This window comes from Saccostrea cucullata, unplaced genomic scaffold (genome assembly GCF_032062105.1).
Source record: "Saccostrea cucullata isolate Sc308-1 unplaced genomic scaffold, CSIRO_AGI_Scuc_v1 ctg819, whole genome shotgun sequence".
Classification (NCBI taxonomy): domain Eukaryota; kingdom Metazoa; phylum Mollusca; class Bivalvia; order Ostreida; family Ostreidae; genus Saccostrea; species Saccostrea cuccullata.
The window spans coordinates 114,127-142,031 of record NW_026918910.1 but is presented as its reverse complement, the minus strand read 5'-3'; the positions used below and the strand labels follow the sequence as shown (position 1 = coordinate 142,031).

The window sequence follows — 27,905 nt, the reverse complement described above, 5'->3', positions numbered from 1 at the left end:
GTCCCGTATTAATTTAGTTCCGGTTCTGACATTTACACACACCTTAGATATTTACTGCGGGCCTGCATTGTTGACACAATGGCGAGCACAGATGAGAAAAACGCAGGCCTCGACTCGTCGGATCTTGGATTAATTAAAAGGATAATGATGGATTCAAATTCAATACACGGAAGTGTAGATAGTTATTCAGTGCCAGGCGCACAACTGTCAGACAAGCAGACATTCAGAAACAGGGATGGAAATAGTGTCACTGCATTCCCGGTCTTGGTGGATTTTCGGAGACTGTTGCAGCTGGCGCCTAGTCTAGCATCCCTGGCATGTGAGGGGGCAAACGCAATGATACCAGGCGTAAGAACTTGTATTTTATTTTTAGCAGATAAATTTCACAGTAAGCGTTTTAAGGTTTTGTCACGGATGACGTGGTCGCGCCGGTCAATCTGTGTAGCCTACTTATGGCCTGATAAGTCAACAGTTTGTTTATATAGGAAAATTGTATGTATTCAGAGTATTAAGATATTATAAGTAATGCCCTTAAGTGTTTTTTCTGGATTTTAAAGCTAGGACAATAGGAATTCAATATATGCCTTTTAGCAGAAAAATCCTCCAAACATAAATATTATTTAAAAAACAATGACAAAAAAGGCATGTTACATGTCATTTTATTCCTAAAGTGTATTTATCATGAAACTTCAATTGGGCATTCACAATTGCATATGGGAGTGAGACCAGGTTAAATTGAAATTAAGTTAGTAGCAATTGATGTCCAGTCTCAAATATGGATTATCAATTTAGTTCTTGAATCAATAAAACTACCATTAAAAGAGGTGTAACTGTTCAAACTTATTAGTATGAATCAGTTAATATTGTTGTATGTTTATTTTTTGTTGTATTCATAATTAACCATTTCCCAATGTTTGAAGGTGTTGTCAATTCTGTAACAGGAAAGGAGAAAATTATGACTGGACTGGGAATTTTCGAACCCGGACCCCCTGCATCGCTAGTCAGGTGCTATACCTGTGCTACCCAAGCTGATATCCACAGCCCAAACCAATTCAATTGAATTCATTACTGTATACAGGGTTATTTCCATCCTTTTACACTTGCTAACAATTTTGCCCCATTTTCAATTCGCCCAGTCACGGGTTCTGTTTAAGAAATTATACTGTGTTCTTTGAATTCGCTCCGTTTTAAATTCGCCCACTTGTGACAAGGGCAAAAGGGGCGAAAATTACCCTGTATACAGTATCTGGAAATAAAATTACAAATTACAATTAACATTTACATTATTTTACCACAGGCAATTTGATATAAACATGATAAAGTTCATTTAATGTGACATTCTTTGAGATTTTTATATAAACAGTCTGTACTTTTCCTACCTATAGATCAGCAACAGAGACCTGCTTCATGCCGTGGTTGGTCTGTACGACGTTTCTCTATCTGACATGACCCCAGATGTCCTCTACTCCTCTGTCTGTGATAAATGGGCCAGGACAGTGGTTCTAGTGAGAGATGTACAAGGTTTGCTCTTCTAGCTCTCATAAAATCATACTCCTGATATATGTTTTCTTTTATTCTCTAGTTACATTTTTTGATTGGACAGTGGAATAAATAATGTTAATTTTATTTTTCCATTTTGATGAGCATAATGCCACAATTGCTAAAAAGTAAAGGTTTCATCAGTTATTTTTTAATACATATTGATTTTTGATAAATTAAAAAAAATCCCTGGACAAATATATTGAAAGGACTCCTAAATGTTGTGAAGAATTTAATAATATTTGAAATTCCTTGAGAGTGTATTTAAATTGCATTATACTAGCAAGTCTAACATATCGATACGTCATACTTCTATCCATAGGTCCAAATCCATATTAAAATGAATTCCTATGCATCTGCGCTGTTTTCTTAGGAAATTAAAATCTCTCTGTTTAATATTTCAGAAACTATGGAAGACTTGACAAAAAGAAAGACAATGAGAAGAAATTTGGTCCAAAAGGAAGAAGAAGATCAGAAGAAGGAGGAGGAGGAGGGAGAAGATAAATATGAAGAGGAAGAAGCCAGTCCCAGCAAGTTTGCTACAGTGTACAGTGACACAGAGTCCGAGGCAGAAGAGGAGGAGGAGTGAGTTCTCTCCCCTTGATTTTTTTTATTATAAAGTACTTCAGGTACTTTGATTTTACTGATGTAAATCTCCGGCAACACAAGTAATGTATGTAAGAAATGAAAAATACTGGCAATCTGATGGGGTTAAAATAAACTTTGTGACAATCTCGAATATACCTGTACATCTCCTTTGAATAATGTTATTTTAATACATGCATTATTAATCTGGGGTTTTTTTGGTAATCTTCAGTGATGAAGAGGATTTTTCCAAAGGAATAAACAGCTTCATTAAGAAGGCAGCAGAGAGACGCACACAACAGAAAAATATGGAAGCTGTGTCGGAGGACCTAGTGGGTATTGAGAACAGAATCATTGGTTCTATCACATTCGAGAAAAAGTACATGTAAGTTTGTAAACTTTAAATTTCTAAACAAGTTATTTTAATCAATTGATGGTTAAAAAAATGTTCATATTTCTTTATATTACTTAGTTCTGTGTTGTATTTGATAATTTTAGAAATCTGAGAAAGCACCATTTGCTCCTGTCCTGAGTCAGTTTTTGTTGCATCAGATTCAAAGATCTAGGAATATTTTATCTTAAATATCTACCTGTGTGTCTGTCAATCAGAAATAAGATCAAGGCCCTTCTTTTATCTGAAGTCAAAGTTGAACTTAGAGAAGCAAGATAAAACAATGTCTCAGAATTTGAATTTACTACTGCTTTAATAGGACATTATGTACATTTTATTTTCATTCATTTTTTTTCATAAAGAAATAAAGACAGAGTGATACATCTTACACTGCTCTCTGTTCGAAAAAGATACAGGAAATTTGGAATTGGCAAATACTTATTACAGGTTGGTATAATATTGTTAGAAATCATTTTTGTTATGGTGGGGTTGCTCACTCCCCCATGGCACCTGATCCCACTTCTGATGTTTTGTAGGTCTGTGTTTGCCCTGCTCCTATTTTGTATTGTTTTATGGACTTTGTTATTGAATACTTTTTGTCAACTCTATATCCTTCACGGTATTGTACCTTACTTCCTCTGTTATAGAAAACAATATGGATGGTGGTAATGTCAGACAATTGACAGATACTTTTTTGATTTCAGCAAATCTTAGAACCAGAGGTTGTGGGACATTATGATGCAATAGTAGTCCATGCAGACAATGGTGCGGTAGATTTCTTTCAGAAATTTGGCTTTTCTGACGACATTGTCCTCAACAGCCGATGGAGGTAATATATAGTTTCAGAATAATACAGAATTCAAAGTTGATCTGACAGTGAAATAAGAATATATAGAATTGTAATCACAGATACTGGTATATCAAAGATATTTTTTGAAAAAAGAAGACTTTTTGATATATTTCAGTGAATTGGCAGAGCAGTTTACAAACTGTACACTTATGTGTTATCTCCCAGCTTTCTCAGGTTAGTATAAATTACCTTGGAAGATATTTCCCCTGAAAGCATCTCTCATAGTTTTTCATTGTAAACAAGATAATTTTCATAAATCTTTAGTTTAAGTGTTAGTATACCACATTATGGTTGTGTGTTGTTAAGGAGCAGAAATTTAAGATTCCACTAAATATTTTTTTTTAATCCTATTACAGGTCACACATTGCTTTCCAGTCTAAAAATCCCAGGTTTAGAAGTGTTTGAATTGGAGCAGCAGTTCAATAAATGGTAAGTGCAAAATCTAAGCAAGATAAATCAAGATAAAGAAAAAAAATAAAACTCGTGGTTAATACCTTTTTTAAGGTTTACTACCATAATGAGGAATTTGTGCAATACAATTTATAAAATGTCCTGTCTAGTAAACCATGTTTTTTATGATTTAGGGTAGAGTTATCTCCCTTCAACACAATCCTCTTGCATTTCTTCTGTCTCCTTCTATTTTTTAATCATTGTTAAAGTGATTTTGACTCTCATGGATATGTCTGGTAGATGGAAACATATTTGTCTTTAAATAGCTAGGAGATACTTTATTTTCTTGACATTGTTTTAATATTCACAGGAAAGAAAAGACCACAGAGGTGTACCAACAGCAAGTGTCTATTGTCATGAGAATGAAGCATGAAATTATCCAGCTTAAATGCATGGTCAGTCATTTACCTCATTATTGATTATTAATTGATATAAGAGCCCCAGCCAGTTTAGCAGAAGAGTCATGCATTTTATTTATTTTTGTTCCAGAATGAGAAACAGAATCAGTTGATAGATACACTAATTCTGGAGAATGAACGGCTAAAGAAAGAGAAGCTTATGATAGGTAATATGATACAGCTGAACTTTAGTTTTTCAAACATGGACATCTTAAACATCAAACATTGAAATCATAAATATTGATATCTCAAACATCATAGATATGCCAAATTGAATTTGAAGTCCACATTTTTTTTTTAAGTATTTTACCCTCAGTATCACAAACCCTTAGATATCTCAAGGTTGTTTTATTTTTGCAGTCCCATTGAGTTGAGGTAATGAAGTTATGACTGTATGTACATGAAATAGAATCAGCAGAATTTTATACATAATTTCACAAATACACATATAAGTTTCATTTCATTCTGTAGACCTACACAACTTTCATACCGGTTGTATTTTTGATCATATATTTATTAAGACATATTTTTTCTCGAAATTTAAATGCATTAAATTAGCTCCTCTTTTATGAGCTTTATTATGTCTAAGAACATGTATTTATTCAAAGCAAGCATTATGTAAGTCATTATCTACCAGAACTTAATTATCAGAAAAAAGGATTAGAAGTACTTTGAAATTTAATTAACAAGATCTTTTGACCATTTTTTAGTGCTTCTTGTCCAATGTAAAAATAACTTATTAAGAATTCTTTATGAATCTGTTCAAAGAGAACTTGATTAGTCACATGTTCTTCTTCAAGACCAAAGTCTTATTAATATGATCAAATTTGATTAACTTACATTTGCATTCTGAGGAAAATCAATTTCAATCAGCTTACATGAGCTTCTAATCTACATGAACCTCAGACAAAAAAAATATTTGATGTTAGAAATATCTCTGATTTCAATATATAGATGTAAATGCACTGTTGGTATATATATAAATGGATACCAGACATCTTCAGTGTTTCTCATGCCCTCCCTCAAAACCCTTTGCAGAAACCTTACCCAGGATTATTGATTAAATTTATTTTATGTTGCAGAAAAAGAATACCTTGACCATCGCTTATCAGCAGTCAAGTCAGGGGCCTACGAGAATGTAAAAATCAATGACAGTAAGTATAGCGTCACTAATGATTAATCGTGTCATAGTTATTACTGTCTACTAGTAGATGGGATTTAATGCATCAATAAGTAGTGGGGTATATATACATAAAGTTTTAAGTTACTGTTCATTTATAAGGAATGAAAACTGTTTTCATAATTCCTCATCTAGTATTTCTATCATTAGTAGCATTACTACTATTGTTTAATTTATATTTTGATTTTCTTCATCTACATTAAAAGGCTTAAAGTAGAATATAGACTCCTTAAATGTTGTTTTGTATTAGACTCTAGATATATACAGATATAAAAAATGTGGTTTTACTTAAGGAATAACTGTCTTATTTTTCGTTCATGAAGTGATCAATGATTGGCTTGTGTGATATAAACGCCAGATTTATGCATACACAAGCCAATGTTGATCATCTTCATGTTTTAAAAATCTGACATATATTTTGCTTTGATTCCGCCAATCCACGGGCTCAAAGCCTGCTTCTCTCTAGGTGTTGTCCCGCCCTACACGTGGTTTTTTTTTTGGAACCGCGCCAAGACATTCATGAGGAAATAAATTACATTTACAATTGGTAATTTTATCTCGGACTAAGACATTGGAAATGTAAATATATATATTTTTACATATTCTGTAACACTTCTAAAAGTTTACAGATTTTATTTTAACAGATTTTGTTAAAGTAATGATTGATAATTATTTATTACATTTTCATCAGCGAAATATTTTATTTTTTCAATTAAAGTGATATTTTGTCATGGCATGGTATGAAATTATATATCAGATATATGGAAAAACTATAAATTTTCCTTCCATAATTTACAAGTGTTGCAAAAAAAATTTTCCTGTGCCTATTATAAGATAGTGTAAATAATTCATTATGGTAGAGACTGAAGTTTCTCCAACTTTGTTTTTGAAATCTATGTTTACAATGTTTTCAATCTTACAATCACTAAAGTATGATGCACTGGTACTCTCAACCTCTCGATTTTGACATAGTACGTCACAGCCTAGTAAGTCACTGTGTGAAAAGACCAATTTGAAAGCAAATAGAGAAAATCAAAGAAAATGTAATAACCAGAAAATTTGGTGTTTTCTGGTTGGATATAAAACTGGAATTTTTTCCAGCACCCATAAAATTATTATACTATCATTTTCAACTTATGAAATAAATTCCACAATCATCTATAAAATAATCCTGGATTGGTTCTTGGCAGATTTTATTTCTCCCCACCCCCATGACCTACATTTAAATAAAGGTTAGAATGACATTTTTATTATACCGGTAATTGTAAAGTCCATCACTTGGCAGATTATTCTGTTATATAATTTATTGTTGTCATTTTCTGCCTCACAACTTACTGAGAGAGAAGGAAAATTAATTAGTATTTTGATGTAAATGGTGATCGGGATATTTCAGACCCTGCTGATAATTAGAGAGATTATACCACTGTTATTGGACTTGTATATACAGATGAAATTCAGATTTTACAATTCTTGATAGAGTACGAATCTAGTAAAAATTAATCCCGCAGCTTCCCACCTTATTATATAATGAACCGCCACATAAACATGTACAATTAGTTTGATAGTGTCTGATATAGGAATAACCTTGACCAGTATATTGAATATATCGGTTATGGTATACATGTATAATGGGAACATTAAAAAATAATATTGCTCTCATATCTCAGAGCAGGATTAGTTCTGTAAACCTGGCGATATGGGTTGCAGATCATGAAATAAATGCTTGAAAATTGAAATTGTTTTTATTCAAATTTCTATTGAGTGAATATATATATTTAGATAGAGGTATGTTGCTTACAACTATAAATCACAAATGCAAAGGATTTTAACCATGGTAAAAATTTAGAATATATTTTATTGTAAAATGTTTTTTCGTCTTATTTAATTTTTTAAGAACATTACTTCATACAAGGTGTTTTTGAATGGATTTAGATAAGTATTAGATAATTACAAACCTCTTGGTAAGAATGACTACCTTGTTTTACCTATCTAGTAATTCCTCGGGGATACCTGCCCACAGGTAAGGTGATTTTCACTGAAGCCCAGCTGATTCGTTAATTTCATAATATTCTCTTTGACCATATATATGCTTTTTTATTTTGTAAAATCTAACAAATTTTACCATTGCTTATTGCATGATGCTCCTAATATGTATCTGATTTTGCCAATTATTGATTTTTGGGGTTGAATTCCCTTCTTTTTTTTTTTAATTGTAAAGGACTTTTGGGTTGTTACAAACATAGCTAATTTGTTGTCAACAAAGCCAGTAGGAGGAAATTAGATTTATGAGATTTGATCACTAACATTTTTTGTCCTATATCTATAGCCCTGAGGGAAATTTATTGCTATAATTTGGTTAATAATGAAGATTTATAGAATATTTAGCTTTTTATTACTTGACTAATCATTATGAAACTTGAACAAGCTAGTTGCATTGTCTTTGCAAATCTATTTATACACTGTAATATATATCACTGAATATTGTTCTTTCCATTTATTTTTACACTGAAAACTATCCTTTCCATTTGTTTTATCAATCTTTAATATTATTAGGTGATTATAATCAGTTTGTTTTTTAATCCAGATGATGAAGATGACATTGATACCAATGATCTAATTTCTGGTCTACAACGGGAGGTGGATCTAATGGATTTAGCCATAAAGCGGGAGAGACTTCAGTGTCTAGTGGAATCAGACCCAATCTCCAAAAGTAAATTCACCACTGTTGGTAAGGTCTTTTCTTAAATAACAATAAAAATTTTAGTTAGAAACAGTTGGAAAAAAAATCTGCTGATGAACAGGTCGGAGAGAATACTCGAAATCGGGTATTATCCGTGAAATTGCGTATAATACTCGATATTAGGGTATCGTTGAATCCGCGAAATCGGGTATTCCGTGCAACTTTCTATAAAAACTAAAGAATAAAGCAACGGCGCATTATGACAGTAACTGTTACTTGTAAATCAGTATCTTGTGGATTTATTTTTAATAAATCTAACTCATACGGTTGTCAAATAAGTTTAAAATCACACGACAAACACTGCTGGGGTAACAAAGAGGACACAATGGCGTTATTATTTTTCAATATAATTTCTAAAAACAAATAACTTCACTTCGTTTGTCTTTATTTCCCATTAAAGTATTCCATATACTTAATTTTCTAATTTGTGCACTATTCACAAAACGTGAAATTTTAAAGAAATTAAACGACTAACGCCGTGTTATGTATTTTTACTGAAAAATGTATGGCGTCCCTTTCTCGTGAAATATACATTACTCCTAACAGTTAGAGAGTACAGTATAAGCGAGTCATAATTGTATATCTCTGCCATAATAGAATACCAACGTCATTATAAAGAAGAAAATAAAATATGATTAAATAAATACCCACGGGAAAACAGTTTGAAAATAGCTAATTGAAGGTGAGTATCTTTTTTTTATGTCAATTTAGCATGCAATTTTTATTCAAAGACACCGTAAATTTTTTGGTTGCATTTTAATCGATACAAGATATGCTATCTTATCCTTATTTTATGCATTTGTGTGAAAATTGAGAGCAAGAGGTCATATGAACAGGATTTTCTTGTTTTTTTTTGTTTTTTTTTTGGGGGGGGGGGTATAAATAAAAGTCAAATGTGTACATCTTTTCATGAGCTTATAATACCGGTACATTGAATTTCTCAATATAGATCGAGGTACAGTCATATTGAAATATGTATTACATAGTCAAGTTTTCACATTTCTTATAGTTTTTACGTTTATGAACATGTTAATGAACAAACTGAAATAATGGAGTGTTCAATTGCGTTGGAAACTCTTGTCTTACTTTTTGGGAATATAATTCCTCATCGGACATTAAAATTTCATAAAAATCGTAGCCACTTCCTTTCTTTATTATACTATTTGATAGACAGGGTAAATTTTACCTCTTTACCTTCTATATTTTTTAGCTCTACTGGTCAGAGACCAGAAGAGCTTATGCGATAGAAATGCGTCCGGCGTCCGTCCGTCCGTCTGTCCGTCTGTCTGTCCGTCTGTCTGTAAACAATTTTTCAAAATGCTACTCCTCCTACTGTTTTGGTCTAATTTCAATATAACTTGGCACACAAGTAGACTACACTAAGATACATAATTCTGTGTATCGGTTTTTGATTTCGATGAACGGTGTTGCCGTGGTTACTAAAAATAGAAATTTCTGTGAAATTCTTTCAAAACGCTACTCCTCCTACAGTTTTGGTCTGATTTCAGTATAACTTGGCACACAAGTAGACTACACTAAGATACATAATTCTGTTTATCGGTTTTTGATTTTGATGAACGGTGTTGCCGTGGTTACTAAAAATAGAAATTTCTGTGAAATTCTTTCAAAACGCTACTCCTCCTACAGTTTTGGTCTGATTTCAGTATAACTTGGCACACAAGTAGACTACACTAAATACATAATTCTGTTTATCGGTTTTTGATTTTGATGAACGGTGTTGCCGTGGTTACTAAAAATAGAAATTTCTGTGAAATTCTTTCAAAATGCTACTCCTCCTACAGTTTTGGTTTGATTTCATTATAACTTGGCACACAAGTAGACTACACTAAGATACATAATTCTTTGTATCGGTTTTTGATTTCGATGAACGGTGTTGCCGTGGTTACTAAAAATAGAAATTTCTGTGAAATTCTTTCAAAATGCTACTCCTCCTGCAGTTTTGGTCTGATTTCAGTATTACTTGGCAAATAAGTAGAATACACTAAGATACATAATTCTGTGTATCGGTTTTTGATTTTGATGAACGGTGTTGCCGTGGTTACTAAAAATAGAAATTTCTGTGAAATTCTTTCAAAATGCTACTCCTCCTACAGTTTTGGTTTGATTTCATTATAACTTGGCACACAAGTAGAATACACTAAGATACATAATTCTATTTATTATACGCCCGTCTTAAGACGGGACGTATTATGTTATAGGCTTCGTGTCCGTCCGTCTGTCCGTCTGTCCGTCTGTCTGTCTGTTAGCTTTTCGTTTCCGGCTCATAACTTTAAAACTATTAGGCCTAGGATTATCAAACTTTGTCATCTGATGCATCTTGGGTAGAAGGTGTGTCGCGCACAAAAAGTAGGTCGCTCTGACCTTTAATTAAGAAGATATAGCCAAATATGGAAAAATCCTTTCCGGCCCATAACTAGAAAACTATAAGACTTACGATCATCAAACTTGGCCAGTTTATGCATCTTAGGTAGAAGGTGTGTCGCGACCTATTTCAAGGTCACTGTGACCTTTGATTTAAATGAAATTTTAAAAAAAAATGTGTCTTTTTACTATTCATTTACACATCCCAAATAAAGTAAGAGTATTGCACTGTCCTTATTAAAAAAGTGTTAAATCAAGAAAATACTTATTTTTTTTAAAGCATATACTTGACAGCAATCTATAACAAATATTATGTATGTTAAAGAAATCCTACCTCTCCCATGAGTGTAATTATCAAGCACTGGTCAAGACTCAAGAAGAATTTTGATAACAGAAAATTGCATGTCAAATTAGAGAGAAATTAATGAGTTTTGAGTGTGAGGAGTTCGCTAATAGCTAGAGCATGGTGTTATCTATATCCCTTGAGTATTGGGCAAATGTGTGAGCCTGTTGGATTAAAAATAGCTCTTGCTGGCTAGCCTAAGTTTTAAAATAAATTTAATGAAAAGTAATTAAAACTAATTTAATATTGCATAGTAGAATAATCTTATATTATATAAAATTGTTAATTTATAAAAACTAATTTTATGGGATTGGGGTGGAATCAGCATGTCCATATGAATTTTATATTAAAACCTGTTGGACATTAAATGTCAACCAAAAAAAATCTTTGAGTATTTCATATGTTTTTAAAAAAGTTATGGTAGATAGTGGAGACCCATTCATCTATTGGTATTAATGAGTAGACAAGCATCCAGTTAAAGATTAATTAATGAGTTCAGGCTAGCTGTCTTAATCACTCTGATCAAGCTGTATGATGACCTTTGGGAATTAGAACAGAAGAACTGTTGGTTAGTTTACAGCATATGTCATGTGATGGCCAGCCTTTTCTTTTCAAAATTAATTTGATATAGATTAATTTGTTAAGACTAATTTGATATTGTTTAATATGATGGGCATTTGACAAACACAACCAGCATAGAAATCCATCAATGATGTAATATTTGTTATAACTAATGCTTACATCACAGGGGATGGATAAATATTTTTTAGGAATGGAAAAATCATGGAAATTTAGAATCAGGGTTGACGTGATTGCAAGCTAAACTGTTGAAGAAAATTGTAATTTTTGACGGGCGTATCATGCTGTGGCGCGGCACTTTATTGGTTTTTGATTTCGATGAACGGTGTTGCCGTGGTTACTAAAAATAGAAATGTCTGTAAAATTGTTTCAAAATGCTACTCCTCCTACAGTTTTGGTCTGATTTCAGTATAACTTGGCACACAAGTAGACTACATTAAGAACATAAAGAGACTTTATCAACAATCATTATTCTATTTAGTTTCAAATCCCAGCTGCTTAAGTACTTTTCTCTTCCTTTGCTATAAGTTCAAACCAGTAGAGCTTCAGTCTCGACAGAGACTTCTGGTTTTAAATCGCTATCTTATACCTCATTATAATATGCTAATACAACGCTCTATCTGATTGGTTCTAGACAATATGTCACAGTTTTCTTTTAGTTATTTTATTTATGATACGTATTACTCATGGCAATAACTTTTCCTAATACTCATCTATAATGCAAAAATGTGTTTAAAAATAAACATGAATTCTAGTTACTTGTAGTCTTATATTGTGTTAGAAAATAACAGGTTGCTTTTTGTTTACCTACAATGTATATGATTTTTATTTGATGAATAAATCTTCCCTACGATTAAAAATATATGACCGAGTCTAACCGACCGTGACATTCGAAGAGAGGTCTCTTGGACACATGTAGAACTCAGTCGAGGTTGTTTTGTCAGAGGTGGTCAATAAGCCTTTAGCCCCCCCCCCCCCCCTCCCCTTTTGAAGTCGCCAAGATATGGTAAAATATTGATGACTTAGCGAAATTAAACGATCAACAGTTATGTTCTCTCATAAGGTGTATTCCTGAAACTATCACTGTCTAGAGCTGCTAAAATGTTGGAGACATATTCTGCAAATATGTTTGAATGATACATAAAAAAAGAAAAGATTTTCCAAAAAAAAAAAAGAGAAAGAGGGTTCTTTTAGCTGAAATTTTAGACATTTTTATCATTACATTATTTATGCATTCATAAATAAATTTGATTTTCTGCACAAGATGAATGTGAAGTAATTAATGACGCATAATTAGATACGATAGACAATCCCTTGTTTATACATGGCATCATATCTGGTGTGTGAAATGTGTTTCCGTATAATTTGATTTATTTACAAATTGTTCATGTTTGTCGTGTTGATGTGGAATTATTATAAATTCCCGAATTCTGATACTCTACAATTCTGTTGTGTTGGGAATGAACATTAGGAAGATGCATATACTTTCAACATAAGGTAAAACATAAAGCAAATCGAACGCCTTTTTGTGTGCAGATGATGAAATGTACTGAGCTCCACGGGTATTTGTTGTCCCGAGCGCATTAATCTTGACGCCCAAATTCTTACTTGGCTAGTGATACCTTTAGAAAACATGTGTATCTAGATGAAAGTTAACTAGGCAACATGCGCCATCCCATTGTTTAAGTTTTATTAGGTGATTACACCTCCTATACCCGATTTCGCGGATTCAACGATACCCTAATATCGAGTATTATACGCGATTTCACGGATAATACCCGATTTCGAGTATTCTCTCCGACCTGATGAATAGCATCAGGGCCATATGACATGGATGAGCATTTTGGCTCTTGGCCCATGCTGGTAATTTCACAGTGAAAATCACAATGTTTTAATGGAAATATTTAGTAACTTAATGTTTCTTATTTCCCCATTTTAGGTGGGAGTCAGTATATGTCATTTCCCACAACCAAAAACAAAAAGCAAGGTGAGCCGTATGATCACATGAAAGATGCCGCATTCTTCTATGATGTGACGGAACAGTTCAAAAAAGGAATGAAAATGGACCCCCAAATCAAAAGCAGCTATGAAGTAACCACTATCTCAAAGGTATGTTTTATATTGTTCTTTAAACACATTACATAGACTATCCATATACAATTTATTCCACTATTTAACATTCTCCATTGGATAGTAAAATTCATTAACTTTTGTCCGTCGTTAATCATTTCCTGTCTTCTTGATATTATAAATCCGAGCTCCAGATAAGGTGCGTATTTGCAGAAATACACATTTCATTTTACAAAATACGCATTGAAAATTAAAATAGGGCATACTGTTATGCATTAGCAATCGTAGATAAGCATTGCACCAGGAAAGTACGTACTGCATACAACGGGTTGGATAATACAAGTACGATTTACCCAATGATATAAATTGAGATTATCTCAGTTCTTGATTTTTCTCAAAACGAAATACTGATTTAAAAGCGTTTTAGTAACCATGAATATTCTAGTAATGGTGACGATGATCTCCATTTCAAAGAGAAAGAATCAGAGATTTAGATTAAAATCGATTTCTTTAAATAGAAAGACTGCACTTGGCATAACTGCTTTTAAGCACACAAAAGCTTGTGCCGTCAATGTAAGATGATATTGCAATAAGTGTAATACATACATGTAAGTCATACAAAAAATATTAGATTTTGAATTTACCGATCAAGAGTTTTCATAGATTCTCTAAAGTTTTCTCTGTAGAAGAACAGTTGCACACGGCTTGTAAATAAACTCTTTTCTTTATTATGGGTTCATAACCAATTGTTGATTTCTCTCAACTTGCTATATTAATAAAGATTTTTTTTTCTCTCACTTTACTCTTCAAGTCTCTTGTTATGATATCCATCTTAAATGGAGGAAAAGTTTTAGGTGTTTATGACTATATGGAAACTTGACCTATTGTATAATCTTATAATCAAGAACAAGCTCAAAATCAAAACAAAGGTCAAAACATTTATATATTAACAAAATACTCTTCAATAATTTTGCTGAAAATAAAAATCTGCATTGATATGAAAATCAGGGAGTAAATACACTTTGGAGTAAAAAAAAATTATCTGGAGCTCTGATAAATGCATATTCAAACAGCAACAAGAAATAACATTTTGTACATGGAAATAATTGTTTTTTAAAGATAACGTTATATTTTACATATTTCTTTTAGGCGACATTATCAGATTCCTACGTGGAGAAGTACAGAGAGCAGATAAAGCAAATGAAGGAGCCGTCCCTGATAGCTGACCTGTACTTCTGTGGGGGACTGGAGCACCCAGAGAGGCTCAACGACGTCCTCAAACACGGCTTCCAGGAGTCAGGTCTGTCACATACCTCGGCAAATAATAGTAAAGCACCCTACAAGGTTGTCTGGACCATAAAACAAGCATTTAAGTGAAAAATTAATGATATGGAAAATGGCATTTAAAGATTTTTAGTGTAAAATTAATGATGGAAAATAACATAGAATAAAACCTGTATATATATATATATTTAAATCCATATGTAATCTTAAAAGGCATTTAATTTTTTTTTTTAGCAAGGTAGCTTCTTAAATGAACAGATGACTTATTTAGAGAAAAGAAGACATTTATTGCCTAGTGTACAACTTGTAATCGTGGCCATTTTTATAGAGCCTTGACCCAGTTTATGAAGGAAAAAACTTCAAAAAAATCTTTTTTTTTAATCTACAGATTTTATTTATGGTGAATATGGTCGAGGATTATATTTCTCCAAGTATCCCTCCAAAGCTGCCCAGTTTTCTGCTGTATGTGTTGTCTTATTGATTCTAATAATATTATCATATCTGTATAATGTACTGCAAGAGTTCAATCTCAGAAATACATACATGTAGAAAGATATTATAAAATCGAATCTAGTTTATAATTCAAGAGCATTGAAAATAGAATATATGTGTCAGTGTGGGCTAAAATTACATATTATATGATAACCTCTAGTTTAAGATTAGCATATATCTGTAAAGTCATTTGCAGTCTGTTTTTGTATAGGTATTTAAATGAGAATACTATTTTTAGCTTGGGAAAATCCTCCTAGTGGAGGTTGGCCTTGGTAACATAGAGACCGTCAACACCCAGGACAAAACCAGGAAGTCTCCCAGCAGCTCTCAGTTTGATTCTATCATTGTAAGTATTCCTAAATTACGAGGGCTTGTTTACATCCCCCCCCCCACAAAAAAAATAACCAGTATGAAAGCCTTAGCCCTTACCGTTCAGAAGGAATGGCCAAGGTTAAAGTTTTTTAAAAGTAGGTCAATCTCAAAGGTCAAGGTCAAAAGATCAATATTGTTGGTTTCTAAAGAAAGGTCTTGTCAAAAGGATTATATATGTGAAGTATGAAAGCCCTTGCCCTTATCATTAGTTATGGCCAAGGTTAAAGTTTTTTTTTAAGTAGGTCAATCTACAAGGTCAAGGTCAAAAGGTCAAAGTTGTTGGTATCCAAATAAAGGTCTTTTCACAAAGAATATACATGTATATTTGAAGTATGACAGTCCTAGCATCAACTGTTTTAAAGTTATTGCCAAAGAAAAGTTTGGTATTTTTGTTTAAAAGTGTGTCAAACACCAAGGTCGAGATTAAAAGGTCAAATTTGGTGGTACCAAAGAAAGATCTTGTCACAAGGAATACACCTGTGAAATATGAAAGCCTCAGCCCAGACCATCTAAAAGTCTTGGGAAAGTTAAAGTTCTTGCAGACAAACAGACAGACAGGGCAAAACTATATATTTCCGAATCTTCGATTACATGGGCATAAAAACAGTAACAGCATTTGGCATAATCTGAAACTGTATCAACAACATTCTTCCTTGTGAGAGGTTATACCCTAGGTTCTATCATGTTACACTTAGTCAGTGGAGGGGAATATCAGCTCAGAAATGTCCCTTTGTCCTTTTTTTTCATCATTAAAGGGTAAAATGATATCAGATATGTGACCTATTACCTTTATGAAGAATGTTACAACTTATTTTGGTACATGAATTTTAAATTGAAAAGGGTCACATTTTAGCTTTGTATAAGACATACATAATGAGTGTATTCAATATGTCCATCTGAACACACTGATAAATGAAATTAATTTGTATGATATGACTATCATTGCAGACTTCAGGTCGACTTCAATCAGCCATTGGAGGGGGGGATGTTGTGTACAATGAGGAGTATATCGTCTTTAACAGCACACAAGTCATGCCCCTGTGTCTGATCAGCTATGCAGGGACTTGACCCTTCAGCATCACCCCATCCCCTGTACCATCAGCTCCATCAAAACCTAGCCGCCTTTATCATTGTCTGTGTGTCTGTCAGTTGAAGAACTGATAACTGGCTAAAGGAATGTTATTTTTGTATTTTTTTAAGTCGTACATTTCAAGGTTTTGTGCTGTCAATTTTTCTGTACCAGAAATCAAATTTTCATCATTTAATATACATGATTTATTTCACCATTACTAGTCAAAGGGTCACATGACAGGGTATGAAATGGGTCTCTATTTGCCTTCAAACTAGTTTTAAATTAAACCCCCCTTTTTGGTGTACATATTGTCATATGTGATATCAAAAATAATTAAACATATTTTTTAGAACAAAAAAGGACAATATAAACACCATAATTTTGACTTTAAAATGTAGTTACACATAAATCAACCAAAGTTATATATTCCTTTGGTACTTAATTTTATGATGTCCAAAAGAAAGAAAAAAATTTTTTTTTTTTTGATGCAGGTACAATATACTAGTATTTTTTTTTACATAAAGTCATGTTTTGTCTAAGCATCAATTGTTTCATATATTGTGAAAAAAAATCTCAAATTAGCCCAAATGTAAATATTTTATCAACAGGTATTTTTTAACTATTTTTTCAGCAATTCAATCTCTTTTGACATTAATTTATGAAATGTTAAACTTTTCAAAGCTGTGAAATTTGTTTACTATCAACATTTTGAATTAGGTTATAGGCTAATCACTTTCTACCATTTATATGCTGCAATACCATTCACTTAAACACGCACATACATATGAGTACTACACATGTACTATGTATTCAAGAAAATATATGTTTATTTAGTGTAAGATTTTTATACCCCCCACTTGAAAAGCGGGAGGGTATATAGTAATCGTTAATTCCGTCCGTCTGTACGTCCGTCCGTCCGTCTGTCTAGCTGTCCGTCCGTCTGTTACGCTTTGGGGTACCCATCTCTTATCCACAACTCCTTTCATACCACTGAATGAAATTTGATGAAACTTTCACAGAATCTTTATTACATATTGCCATTGTGCACTTCCTATTTTAGTTTTTGATCCGACACATATTTTGGGTTTCCCGGCCACAGCAAAACATAGACTTTGCCATTATAACTGTATGGAGGCGGGGGGTATCATTTAGTGAGCTCATTGCTCACAGTACCTCTAGTTTTTAATCATTTGATGTTAATTAACTGTCTACCAAACTTCAGTGCAGCAATCTTTTCATCAGTTGATCCGTTTCCTGAGGGTAAATCATATTTATGAGAATTTTTTTTTTCTTGCTTATATTACAGTGAAAATGAGTATTATTTATGTTGATAATGAGAAAAAAAAAATCTTTGACCAACAAATAATTCTGGAAGTTGGTAAAAGACAAAGTATTATATTCATTTCACAAACTTGTCTTCATATAAAATGTACATTAATTATTTTGTTTGCAAAAATTTCATTGTTGCTCTGTACTTACGTTGTGTTTTATAGTTTTATATTTGTTGTAGAAATTACTTTTGATATGGAAATGTTTAGTTATTTATAGTAAGTCATCCATTTTCTATGAAAACTGAAAAAAAATATATGTACATGGCTCTAAATATCAAAAAGCATGCCTAATAAAAACAAAGCAGTGGTAAAACATACATAATATCCTTATTTTTAACTAATAAAAGGCCAGGCCAATAAAAAAAATTGGTTGGATTGTGAAAAATAAAATTCAAAAGAAAGTGGAAATTGTATTCCAACTCAAATGCAAGTACAACTTTGTGTGTGTGTTTGGGGTGGGTGGGGGTTTACATTGTCACATTCTGTATCTTAATTTCTAGTTTATAAATTACTTCAGTTTATTCAATTGTTCAATAAATCAAGTTGGTCAATATATTTTTTAAACCACAATAACTTAGTATGAATTCTTTATACAAATGTACAGATCTGTTAAAGTACCAACTCCACATACATGTACCGTATAAGTACCGGTAGAAATTTTAGTGAGAAGCAAATTTAGTGATTTGTCCTGAAAAACTGGTAATTTATTTTTAGCGAAATGTTATTTTAGCGATTTTAAAATGCACGTTAAAGAAGTTATAACAAATAAAATGCAATTAATTTTTTAGCGATATTCAATTTTAGCAATCTCGACACCCTCGCTAATAATGCCAAAATTAAATCCTCGCTAAAAATTCTATTTATATGGTATAACAGAGAATGTTACTTTGTACTTGTATCATTGGATTGTTTGAAAACTATTTTTTCTCGGATATATATATTTATTGACTTTGTTTTAGTATCAAAGAATGTATAAATAAAACAAGACAATCAACATTTCTTTCTTATTTATGTATGAAATTGTACAAGTTCTACTATCTTACAAATTTGAAAATTTCCTCGAAAAGTGACAATGCATAATGAAAATAATTACAGTTACCCTTTATTCATGGCAGGTAGTCGTAAATCTTCCATTTTGAATTAAACCTGGTTTACAGTTATAAAAAGTGTTTTCACTGCAGTATTATAATACAAAGTTTAATTTTTCATTACTCTGGGGGGGAGAGTCTTCTTCTGAATAAATGGTTTAAACCAAAAAATCGGCTATATACCCAGGAAAATTCGGTTGCATAAAACTATACCCCATGTACCTTACTTATACTAAAGGAAATGTTAACTGAAAACCTGGTTGGCATCCCCCCCACTTTTAGACTTTTAGTGATGTACCGAAAATGTATGGATACAAAAAGTAGTTGACACTGAGAAAAAGTTTACCTTTTTCCCCCCCCCCCCCCCCCCCACGAAATAGGATTTTCGACTTTGGGCAAAAATTTTTTTCTCTGGCTGGCCCCCCCCACTTTCAAAAACGATGCTACGCCACTGCTGTGATCTAAGCAGAAAATTTAACATGATGCAGAAAAGCAAATTTCATTCTCAGCTGGATTCAGATTATATAATAGAAGGGTTTTGGATTTCATAATTGGTCTTGTCTATGGTTTTTCTTCTGAAAACACCTATGATTAAGTCAATCTATTCTGGTGGCAACGTAAATACCCTTGATATATTGAATTCCATGTCTATCAAGTAGCCATTACCTTGGTTTACAGTTATAAAAAGTGCAGTTTTCACTCCGGTATTATAATACAATGAAGTTTAATTTTTCATTACTCTAGACGGGACAAACTGATTAGAAGTCTACTTCTGAATAATGGGTTTTACACACAAAAAAATCAGCTATACCCAGGAAAAATCGGTTACATGAAACTAAACCCGTCATGTATGCATAAGAAATAGAAAAAACGTGGTATCGGTTTAGCTTTCAAAACTTGTATGGTGCTCTTTGTTAATGTTAAAGTCGGTCGTTTTGTATGAAACTTTAAATAATAGGGTATCCACTCTTTTTTAATTATACGTGTATGTACAAGAAAGGGCTCTAAAATTATATTTTTCCCACGAAAGGTAACAAAACTAACCCATTGAAAAGAAAGCATTTTTTTTATCATTGCTGGTATGATAATGATGAGTACTACCCGAATTTTTTTTTCGTAGATTGATGTGGAAAATAATATAAGTATTTAAAGAATCCGAATTACTTAGATATGGATGTGAAACTGTGAAATTCAGATAAGAAAAAGTTAAAAAGTACTAAGGCGAAATGGGAATTTTAGTATTTGTAAATATTATAATTTAAATGATAATTTTTTTTAGATTGAATTTAACAGTCAATGTGAATTTATGAATACACTGAATGAAATAATGCATATAATACCAAGTTTTGTTTTTTTTAAATACTCTAGGCTAAATATATTAAATCTTCATCACCTTAATTCACCTGAGAGCTTTCTAAGGCGAAATGGGAATGCTAAATTTTACAGTTAAAGCGAAATGGGAACAAACCGATACAACTAGCGGTAGTGATATACATTTTTCAGACTCGTAGCTAGGAAGCAATTTCAGTGCGGAGGGGGGGGGGGGGGGCAACCATACATTTTCGGTAACTATCAACAACTAAAAATTCCTCGACAATAAAAAGAAATTAAAACTGAAAGGCATCAGACGTTATTTTATGAGGGGGTCACAATTGTCTGGTAAGTGTTCTATATATCGGCAAAATGATTGGAGGGACACGCCCCCTTTCCCCCTCCCTCGGTTCCTACGGCCATGTGTACCGTTTAAAACTCTAAAACATTCAAAGATAATACTAGTACATGTAAATACTCTCATGAATTCATTTCAATTAAAAAAAAAAGAAAAGAAAAAGACACTTTTTATTCCAGACGGCTTGAATTAAAATCAATTCAAAAGCGGTTATTATTTTTTTTGATCGCTATGGAAATGCGCCTTGAATGATAATCTGGAAAACACTCCAGTGCACTGGTAACGCTTTTTTTTTCATTGCCCAGATCTATAAAATCTGGTGGAATAAAAGACCCATCCGAACAGGCTTCCGGTGACGACCATGTAATAAAAATTGATATAGGCTACAATGTACATCCTCGAATACAAGGTAATGTTAAAAAAGTAGTCTGAATGTGGTATTGAATAATTGGTGAAGCAATGGGTATGTACTATAATACAACCAGGGTATTATTGGTGAATTAATGACCATGGGTCTAAAAAAAGGCATTAGCACTATGAAATACAAATTAATCATTGTATACAAAAATAGGTAGCTATATTTATAAATAGAAAGTGTGATTAAGAACTAAAAAAATAAAAACAAGCAACTTCATAAATTGTCGACCCCCGCTTAATTTCGGTGTCTTTGGGGTTAAAATGTCATTAATTAGGTATAGTGTATCAACTGTGAGAGACCTATCTCTTAAAAATTCACAAGGAAAAAATAACATAGTTGAAAAGTAAGTGAAACTCCAAGGTCACGGAGTAAAAGATCATAGTGTTTTAAGAAAGGATTTGTCACAGGTAATACACCTGTATAATATGAAATCCCCATCTCTTCTCATCCAAAAAGTACATGTATAGCCAAATTAATGTAATTTTTAAATTTTTGAAAAGTAGGCCAAACGTCAAGGTCACGGGTAAAAAATCATTGTGTATTTAGAAAGGTCTTGTCACAAGTAATATACATGTGTAATACTAGCATGAAAGACCCGTCTCCTCCCATTCAAAAGATATGACCAAGGTTAAAATATTTTTGTGACAGACGGACAGATGACATCATGTCGAATGTCACATAGCGAACGCATGATCTTTAACTTCGCAGGCACAACACGATGTGTTTGTAAAACACTGATGCCCCCGTATGGCAACATAGCGAAGATAAAACTTTTCTTGGTTGCAAATAAAAAAAAAATATTGGTAACAAAAGTAGGGTATTCTCAAAATATCATATCAAATGAAAGGTCTTGTCAAACGGATCAAATATCAAAAAGTATGAAAGCACTAGCCTAACCCTTCAAAAGTTATGATCAAGGTTTGCTTTTTAAAAGTAGGCCAAACTCCAAGGTCAAGGTCAATGGGCATATCTTTTGAATAGTAGATACCAGGACTTTTATACTTCAGTTATGTATTTTTTGTGGCAAGACCTTTTATTGAGTACCAACAACCTTGACCTTGATACATTGAACTTGGAGATTTCTGTACCTATGAAGAACACTTTAACCTTGAGTCATAACTTTTGAACGGTAATGACTACGACTTTCATACTTCACATATGTAGACCTTGTGAAAAACCTTCATTGGATACCAAGAATTTTGACCTTCGCCTTGGAGGTTGACCTACTCTTCATATACAATCTTGAACATAATTTTTGAAGGGTTAGGACTAGGGATTTCATACATCACATATTTAATCCTTGTGACAAGACCTTTCATTTGATATCAAGAACCTTGACCCTTTGACCTTGACCTTGGAGTTCCACCCATTTTTACACAAAAAATCTAAACTGTTACTTTGGCTGTAATTTTTAAATGGTAGATACTAGGAATTTCATATTTCAAATATCAGTTCTTTGTGGCAAGACCTTTCATTGGATACCAACAACCTTGATCTATTGACCTTGACCTTGGAGATTTCTGTACTTCTGTAAAAAACGTTAACCTTGGCCATAAATTTTGAACAGTGAGGCCTAGGGTTTTCATACTTCATATATGTAATTCTTGTGAGAAGAACTTTCATTGGATATCAACAACTTTGACCATTTGACCTTGACCTTGGTGCTTGACCTACTTTATACAAACTTTGACCTTGGCCATAACTTTTGAACAGTAAGGGCTAGAGTGTTCATACTTCACATATGCAATCCTTTTGACAAGACCTTCATTGGATATCAACAATTTTGACCTTTTGACCTTGACCTTGGAGTTTGATTTACTTTTAAAAAGCAAACCTTGACCATAACTTTTAAAGGGTTAGGGCTAGTGCTTTCATACCTTACATATTAAATTTTTGTAATAAGACCTTTCATTTGAGAGCAAGACCTTTGACCTTGACCCCAGAGTTTACATACTTTTTAACCTTACTGGCTTAGTCATAATCTCTTAAGGATTAGGACTATGGCTTCCATTCTTTACATAATTATGTATTCTTTGTAGTAAAACTTTTCATAATTGCATACCATTTACCTTGACCTTTTGACCTTGGAGATATTCGTACTTATGAAAAAAAAAACTTCACAATAGTATTTCCAGTGAGAATGCCCTTCTTTTGGTACCAATATACTGCATTTTAGAAAAGTTTAATCTTCGCTATGTTGACGTAGAGGGCATCAGTGTTTCAAAAACACATCTCTTTCTCCCATCATGTACATTGAAAAAAGACTCATTGTCAATATCTGTGGGATTCATTCCATTTTAACAAAGTTGGAAGAAAAAGCCCATTGGGAGAAAAATGAAATAAAGAAGTAGATTGTACTAAAAATCCCACTTTTCTCCCACACAGTGGCCCAAAGCAAATTTAGGAATTCCTGAGAGTATGCCTTCTGTTATTTAACATTTGTATTACTTACAGCAGTAGGAATGAAAACAACAACATAATGGATAAAAAGTGATAAATGGGTTTAATTCTTATCAATGACTCCAAATCTCAATTTTAATTACAAAGAAAACATGATTAAACCTTAAAAGAGATGCATTATAATATGGAAATAATTCTTCAATGAAACCAATTTGAAAAAAAAAAACCAATGACAAGAAATGATGATTGTGGTAATGATAAGATGATGATGATGGCGGTGGTGGTGCTGAGTGGTTATGATGTCATTTAATTGAACTGCCACATGTCATGTATACGAATTCCTTACAGTTGATGTCCTGAAACTTTGGGGAAAAAGAATCCCGAGAGTCATTTAAATGTTAATACAGTTTTCTCAACTTTATTCTGATTATCTCAAATACATTCGGTTTCCTACAGCGGAACTTAATTTTCTTCTCTTCAATTCCAGTTTCATGATGTATGTCTATGGATTTAAGATGATGTTGAAGTCTTTTAATCTGTAATAATAAAATTGATTTGTTATGAATAACTGTAGACTGAACAAGAAACACGTATTCAGTTTAAGATGCACTGAGCCCGACTTTAAATATTGAAAGTGTCCCAGAGATGGTACTTACATTGAAAACAGTTTCTTCCCTGTCCTCCAAAATTCTTATGAAGCACTTTGCTGCCTTCTCATTTCCTGAAGAAAAAAAATTTGATTAGTTTTGATGAAAATTATACCTGATTATTCTGAACGGAATTGGAAGTATCAATTAATATGTTTAAGGGAGAAAAATTGAAAATAAAAAAAAAAATCTCCATGAAATGCTGTTTCAACATAAAAAAATATATAAAAAAGTTACTATCTGGTATAACAAACACAAAGAATTAAACTCACCACAGTTGGCCAGGTGCTGTAAATGTTGAGACCATAGACTGTTGTGAATGGCAATGGCTTTGTCCGAAATAGTGTTTTTCTTAAGGGCTTCGAGGAACAAGTAGGAGAAGATGAGAAATCTCTTCTGTTGCACTGGTAATAAAAACATATACCGGTATATACAACGGGTTTGTAATCTTCTTAGAACTTTTTGCAAATCGAAAAAAAAATTTTGAATTTATATATACGAGTATGCATATATACATTTCATTGTCTTACCAGCAACGTCTTTCTTTTCGGAATACACAAATCCATATCCATCCGTGTTTTCTTTTCCAAAGAGAAATATTGCCATTTGTAAAATGTTTCGTCTCTAGAAAGTAAATGAAAAAGAATTTTAGAATGGAAATTCTTGATTACATTAAATACATTTCATAGCCACTGATTAATGTAAAAATTAATCCCCCCACCCCCCACCCCCCCCAAAAAAAATAAATTATCAAAATAATAAGTGCCTGTTGAAGCTTACCACTGTGGTCATTGTTCCAGTCTTTGTTTTTGATAAATAATCTGACAAACTTATTGCAAGACACTGTTCAATCGTTTTATCTCCCAAAACCTCCATCTATTAAGCTGATTTACAATCGCAGATTAATCCAAATGTTTTCTGGCCGACAGAAAAGGTTCGCAACCTTTGTGACGTTCATGCATTATGACGTGTCTCATTATGACGTCATCATATTGATGACTCGCTATAACCCGATTGTTTTTTTTAGAGCGGGTGTTCTTTATATAGATTACTGTGTATGTAATGTCAATTTTCTTTGAAAAAGAACACTAAACAAACGAACAAAAACAAAAAAAAATTGTCCTGCAATTGTTACTTTTTGGCCCAGTTGTCATACATCGTACTTATAGATGTATAACCCATTAAGTCACAGACTTGTCCATGCTTTGTTGGGTAATACCCAATATATAGAGGTATGACCCATTAAGTCACAGACTTGTCCATGCTTTGTTGGGTAATACCCAATATATAGAGGTATGACCCATTAAGTCACAGACTTGTCCATGCTTTGTTCGGTAATATCACAGACTTGTTTATGCTTTGTTTTGTAATACTCAAAATATAGATGTATAAGCCATTTAGTCACAGACTTGTCTTTGCTTTGTTGGGTAATACCGAATACAACTGTATATAACTTTATTACCCAGTAAGTCACAGACTGATCCATTCTTTGTTGGGAAGGGTTATAGAGTAACTTCTTTTTTATTTAAATTACATGACTCATAAAAATGCAAAATTTTCCCCATTATTAAACAGTGAGTAAAGTGGAGATATTATACTGTTATAGAACAAATCTGTCTGTCTGTTTGTCGGCAAAAACTTTAACCTTGCCCATAACTTTTGATTTGGTGGAGCTTTGGCTTTCATATTTCACAGGTGTATTCCTTGTGACAAGACCTTTCTTTTGGGTACCACCAAATTTGACCTTTTGACCTTGGAGTTTGACCCACTTTTACATAAAAATTCCAAACTTTTACTTTTACCATATCTTTTGATATCAGTAGATACTAGGACATTTATACTTTACATATGTATTCTTTGTGAGAAGACCTTTCATTGGATACCACCAACCTTGTTTTGACCTTGACCTTAGAGATTTTTGTACTTATGAAAAAACTTGGCCATAACTTTTGAACAGTAAGGGATAGGGCTTTCATACTTCACTTATGTAATCCTTGTGAGAAGACCCGTCACTGGATACAGAGATCTTTGACCCGTCACCGTGGAGTTTGACCTTCTTTTAAAAAGCAAACCTTGACAATAACTTTTAAAGGGTTAGGGCTATTGCTTTAATACTTTACATATTTAATCCTTGTGTCAAAACCTTTGATAGCGAGCCCTTTGACCCTTTGACCTTGGAGGTTGACCTACTTTTTAAAATTTGTAACCTTGGTCATAACTTTTGAAGGTTTCAGGCTAGGGCTTTCTAACTTCATATATGTATTCTTTGTGGCAAGACCTTTCATTTGATACCAATTACCTTGAACTTTTGACCTTGACCTTGGATATTTTTGTACTTATAAAAAAAACTTTAACCTTGGCCATAACTTTTGAATGCTAGGGACTAGTGATCTCATGCGTACTTTACATATGTAATCCTTGTGAGAAGACCCTTCATTGGATACCAAGAACTTTGACCCTTTCACCTTGACCTTGGAGTTTGACTTAAAAAGCAAACCTTGACCATAACTTTCAAAGTGTTAGGGCCAGTGATTTTATACTTTGAATATTTAATCCTTGTAACAAGACATTTTATTTGATAGCAAGACCTTTGACCTTGACCTTGGAGTTTGACCTACTTTTTAAAAATTTCAACCATGGCCATAACTTTTAAAGGGTTAGGGCTTCCAAACTTCACATGTATTTTTTGTGGCAAGACCTTTCATTGGATACCAATAACCTTGACCTTTTCACATTGACCTTATAGATTTCCGAACTATGAGTACTTTAACCTTGGCCTACTTTCATATTTCACAGTTGTATTTCCAGTGAGAATACCTTATACTTTTGGTACCAATATATTAAATTTGCATTTGAGAAAAGTTTAATCTTCGCTATGATGCCATACGGGGCATCAGTGTTTCACGAACACATCTTGTTAAAGGTAGGGCAAATAGGTAAAAACTATTATTATTCAAACAAGGGTCTTGTCTAATGGAATACTTATGTGATATGTGAAAGTTATAGCACCAAAGTTATTGCCAAGGATCAAGTTTACAAAAGTAGGTCATGCTCCAAGATCAAGGTTAGTGGTCGAAAACTTTTATCATCAAAAAAGTTCTGTTCACAAGAAATACTTATTAATTATGAAATTCCTGGTAACAACCATTCAAAAGTCATCGCTAGGGTTAAAGTATAAGAAAAGTATATATGTCAAACGCTAAGGCCAATACACCAATGTTCAATGAAAAGCCAAGGTTAACATTTTATTAAAGTAGGTCAAATTCCAAGTTCAAACACAAGTGTTGGTGTCAAAAGAAAAATCTTTGTCGAAAAGATTCAGAAAATATGAAAGCCCTGGCTTTTCAAAAGTTATGACCAAGGTTGAAGATTTTGCGGGCAAACAGCCAGACGGACAGACCAAAAACTATATGCAGAGCTTACGGGGACATACTAGTAAAAAAGCCAAGTGTTTTTAAAATGAAAAAAAGGTATTTAAATAAACATTCTGTCACAAGGCGACGGTTGCATCTGTTTAAAACATGCATGCAGTCATGTTTCGGGTATAAATAAAGTCAAAGTTTTGCTTGCTATTTCCCCATTATATAAAACGAAAAGCTTGCATGCTGTCTTTGTTACCAGTGTA

General features: G+C 32.8%; 2 protein-coding genes across 5 annotated transcripts; one reads left to right on the top strand and one right to left on the bottom strand.

Moving 5' to 3' along the window:
• Positions 1–53: 53 nt before the first annotated feature.
• Positions 54–19,052, top strand: LOC134275707 (uncharacterized). 4 transcript variants are annotated; one of them, XR_009993888.1, is made up of 19 exons: positions 54–348; positions 1,386–1,521; positions 1,944–2,124; positions 2,357–2,509; positions 2,878–2,962; positions 3,220–3,344; positions 3,481–3,539; positions 3,722–3,794; positions 4,126–4,210; positions 4,305–4,380; positions 5,296–5,367; positions 7,387–7,413; positions 7,978–8,121; positions 13,377–13,546; positions 14,657–14,807; positions 15,180–15,253; positions 15,522–15,629; positions 16,604–17,562; positions 17,898–19,052. XR_009993888.1 is itself a non-coding variant. In XM_062757978.1 (18 exons), the coding sequence occupies exons 1-18, from the start codon at positions 79–81 to the stop codon at positions 16,721–16,723; spliced, it is 2,109 nt and encodes a 702-aa protein (XP_062613962.1). In that variant the 5' UTR covers positions 54–78; the 3' UTR covers positions 16,724–19,052. The 4 variants fall into 4 exon arrangements, 2 of the variants coding, with proteins under 2 accessions (XP_062613962.1, XP_062613978.1); XR_009993887.1 differs by having other exon boundaries at positions 16,604–18,702; positions 18,937–19,052; XM_062757978.1 differs by having other exon boundaries at positions 16,604–19,052.
• A 4,745-nt stretch (positions 19,053–23,797) lies between these two features.
• Positions 23,798–25,134, bottom strand: LOC134275579 (uncharacterized). The gene is made up of 5 exons (XM_062757849.1): positions 25,061–25,134; positions 24,811–24,904; positions 24,553–24,684; positions 24,290–24,354; positions 23,798–24,169 (listed from the first exon to the last, which is right to left on the bottom strand). Exons 1-5 carry the CDS (start codon positions 25,070–25,072, stop codon positions 24,032–24,034), a joined length of 441 nt encoding a protein of 146 aa, XP_062613833.1. The 5' UTR covers positions 25,073–25,134; the 3' UTR covers positions 23,798–24,031.
• Between the last annotated feature and the right edge of the window lie 2,771 nt (positions 25,135–27,905).

What these genes read in the sequence shown, in the direction of transcription:
- LOC134275707 (XM_062757978.1), top strand. Translation starts at nt 79, where the DNA reads ATGGCGAGCACAGATGAGAAAAACGCAGGCCTCGACTCGTCGGATCTT. An exon ending in GAATGTAAAAATCAATGACA is followed by an intron (nt 5,368 to 7,386) that starts GTAAGTATAGCG and finishes TTACCTATCTAG; the next exon opens with TAATTCCTCGGGGATACCTG. An exon ending in AAGTAAATTCACCACTGTTG is followed by an intron (nt 8,122 to 13,376) that starts GTAAGGTCTTTT and finishes TCCCCATTTTAG; the next exon opens with GTGGGAGTCAGTATATGTCA.
- LOC134275579 (XM_062757849.1), bottom strand. An exon ending in CGAAAAGAAAGACGTTGCTG is followed by an intron (nt 24,685 to 24,810) that starts GTAAGACAATGA and finishes TTTTATTACCAG; the next exon opens with TGCAACAGAAGAGATTTCTC. An exon ending in GGGAAGAAACTGTTTTCAAT is followed by an intron (nt 24,170 to 24,289) that starts GTAAGTACCATC and finishes TTATTATTACAG; the next exon opens with ATTAAAAGACTTCAACATCA.